This window comes from Nematolebias whitei, chromosome 13, assembly GCF_014905685.2.
Source record: "Nematolebias whitei isolate Nwh7 chromosome 13, NemWhi1, whole genome shotgun sequence".
NCBI lineage: Eukaryota > Metazoa > Chordata > Actinopteri > Cyprinodontiformes > Rivulidae > Nematolebias > Nematolebias whitei.
The window spans coordinates 45,159,585-45,162,849 of record NC_056510.1 but is presented as its reverse complement, the minus strand read 5'-3'; the positions used below and the strand labels follow the sequence as shown (position 1 = coordinate 45,162,849).

Genomic DNA, 3,265 nt, shown 5'->3' with positions numbered 1-3,265 from the left:
TAGGTTGAGAAGTTCAGTTATCAGGAGAGACTCATAGTAGAACTGCTACTCCTCCACATAGAGAGGAGCCAGTTGAGTTGGTTTGGGCATGTCCAACTGGGAGAGACCCTGGGGAAGACCCAGGACACGCTGGAGAGACTGTATCTCGGTTGGTCTGGGAACGTCTTGGGGTCATCCCAGAAGAGCTGGAAGAGGCTGTGGAGAGAGATGTCTGGACCTCCCTGCTCAAGCTGCTGCCCCCAAGACCCGACTTCGGAACAAGAGGAAGATAATGGATGGATGGATGGATGGATGGAGAAAACAGAAAAGATAGATACAGGATTAGTAAACAAAAATTTAATTCTAAAATACCAATAAAAAGGACAAATAATACAGATGTTTTTTAATTATAAGTGAAAGCAGTAACAAAAACACAAGCAAAATTTGACAGACATTTTATTTTCACAAAAATGCAAATAAAGTAAATGTACAAAATTCAATAAAAATAGATCTAAAAGTATATTAAAGCAAAACGGGAACAACAAACAGTTGTTTTATCAGCGTTTCTGTGCATGTGATCATTTTAACAGCTGCTCTCCTTCAATCCTCCGGTGATTTTTTAACGTAGAAATAAATCTTTCATAGTCTTTGTGTTATTCCAGTTGTGTTTCCTTCTGTCCTCACGTGCGTCTCCCAGCAGGAACTTGTGTACATTTTCCACATGTCATCCCAACTGCTCTGCAGGAGTAATGCTGTCGTGGCAGCACTTGGAGCATGTTCCTCCAGATAAGATCGTCAGGTGGTGTGAAGTGTTTCGTCAGCAGAAGGGGCTGATGTGTGTGTGTGTGTGTGTGTGTGTGGGGGGGGGGGGGTCTGCTGACTTGTTGTGACCCCATGTCGGAGCCCTGCGCTCTCAGAGGGGTGTTCACTGATGACCGTGTTGCAGAAGTATGCAGTGACTGAAGCTCAGTTGTGCAACTTTAGCTACGGTTGAGTTTTATGACCTCTGACAGGCCTGAATTATCCACATGGTATGCACCAGAGCTTGTGCATGGCTGGTACTGAAGACGACTCCTTGGCTTCCAGGTAATATTAGTTTCAACCTGGTGCCATGTAGAAGCTATGACATTTTGTGACCACAACTACATACTTCAAATTCCAGGTCTTTCACCTGATAGTCCATCAGAACTTTTCGTATTTTAATCTTTTGTTATAATTTCTGTTCCACATCATGCTTCGTCTTTACAGCCAAAGACGAACATTTTTGTGGTTAAGATGTTCATTTAGTTTTTTGAGTAAAACAAAAGCTGGACCATAATGACAATGATCGCTGAGTTCTGACTGCATCTCTTTCTCCGCAGGAGCAGATTGGCATCACCATGGTTCGGCTCTGCAGTACCCACATGAACGGCTGCGTTTCCTGGAATAAACTGGAACCTGAGCCTTAAAGTCACACCATGGAATGCCTGTAGTATCCCACTTCGTCTGTGTCTTCCCCAGCAGGAATTAATGACAAACAAGTGAGGGACAGAGGTCTTCCAACTCTGTGCCTTTAGCTATTCGTCCGATCATTTAAAAGGGTTCTTTGTAAGGGTGTGGCTGAGTAAGCACCAGTTCTTCCTTTTTAGAGGAGGTGTCTGCTGTTGGCACTCTGGCCATGAGGCCCAAGACTTTCCCAGCTGCGCCGTACGTGGGCAACACGCGGCAGCGGCTTCAGGAGATTAAGGAGGGCCTGAAGCAGCCGGCCAAGCTGGTGAGCCAGGCCCTGCATGGAGGAAGCTCCCGGACCGAAGGCAGCAGAGGGGCTGACTCCAAGGGCGGGAAGGACACAACCAGCCGCCAGCAGCAGCTCCGACCACCGCAGAAGTTCAACAACTACCAGAATGCTCTGCGAGAGATCCGCAGGTCCCTCATGCCCTTCGCCAACGAGTCGGGGGAGGCCGGAGAGGTGAACCGACAGATGCTGCAGGAGCTCGTCAACGCCGGCTGTGACCAGGTGAGCCACAAGCAAGAACCATTTCCTTTAGGGAGGATGCTCCTGTGGTCAATGATGGTTTGTAGGCGGATTTAAATCGTTAATGAAACTTGATTGAAGATGGAAAATTCAATACAATCCTTGTAAACAACAGACCAAAGTTTTATTTTACTAAGAAAAAAGGGGATTTACAGAACACAGTAACAGCACAAAGATTCTTTGAGACATTACAGTAGTCCCGCGCTACTTCGTGGTTTGACTTTTGCAGACTCGCTCTTTCGCAGCTTTTCAAAGTACTCTACAAAGTATTGTAAGATTGTACACGACTAAAAATGAAAGTGCCACCATTTTGTAGTTTTCTTTCAATAGGTATGTTTACATGGACATAAGTAACCGGATCAAATGGCCGGTCGGAATAAAAACGCGTCATGTAAACACTCCGTTCGGGTTATTTTTTGTGTATTAGGCGCGATCCGTTATAATTTGTGATCAGAACGAAACGGGTGGTTTACGCCGATCCGTAACCCGATTGGTGCGCATGTAAACACTTGATCTGTTCGTTTTTATCTGATCGTAAAAAACTGACCTGACTGCGCATGTGCGGCTTTGTCATTTCCGCCTTGCTAATGCTAATAATATTAGCATGTCGGGGAAGTAAAACTGGTCTGTGAGAGACACATTTCTACTAGAAACTTTGAAAGAGCTCAAAATGATGTGTATCACCTGTAGCTCAGTCAGGGAGTGCAGCAACGTCTCCACCCTCATTAAAACCTGTCCAGGGTCCATTTTGGTGCTCAGGTTTGTTTACGTTCATCCTGGAAGTAAACCAGAAGTAGAACTTCTTCTTCTGTGCTTTTTTTTAAGGAGAGTTTACCGCTCTGCACATGTCAGTACTGCTGTTCAGAACAAAGCCCGCTGCAGGTAAACACTTGTCATGAACAGATTGTGCCCATGTAAACAATACATTTGAATTATTTAATCTGAAAACATTTCAGTCTGGTCAAAAAATGTTGCGCATGTAAACATAGCTTATAAGCCTACACTGTTTTGTCAGTCAAAAGCACTACGTTACCCAGAAGCCATCTGTTCACTTCCCAGAAGCCAACAGTGCTTCGAGCCGCTGCTTTCTGTGAAATGGAGGGAAAGTTTTACAACAAAGTCAGAAGTAATGATTCATCTATTAAGTTCAAAGAACTGTCAGGAAAGTGACAAATAATCCTGAAGCTGAACTTGTCCTTCAGGTTGGGGAGGGACTCTGTCATCGTGTATGTTCCCACACATGTTCATGTAGTCATCATGTATGTTCCCACA

At 44.8% G+C, this 3,265-nt stretch overlaps 1 protein-coding gene across 1 annotated transcript in view; it reads left to right on the top strand.

Annotated features, from left to right (window-relative positions):
* The first annotated feature begins 1,572 nt into the window (after positions 1-1,572).
* lats2 (large tumor suppressor kinase 2) overlaps positions 1,573-3,265 on the top strand; it is a 34,364-nt gene continuing 32,671 nt past the window's right edge. The window contains exon 1 of the mRNA XM_037686666.1: positions 1,573-1,975. Within this exon, the coding sequence (XP_037542594.1) occupies positions 1,637-1,975 (339 nt within the window). The 5' untranslated portion in view covers positions 1,573-1,636. The remainder of the gene's footprint in view (positions 1,976-3,265) is intronic.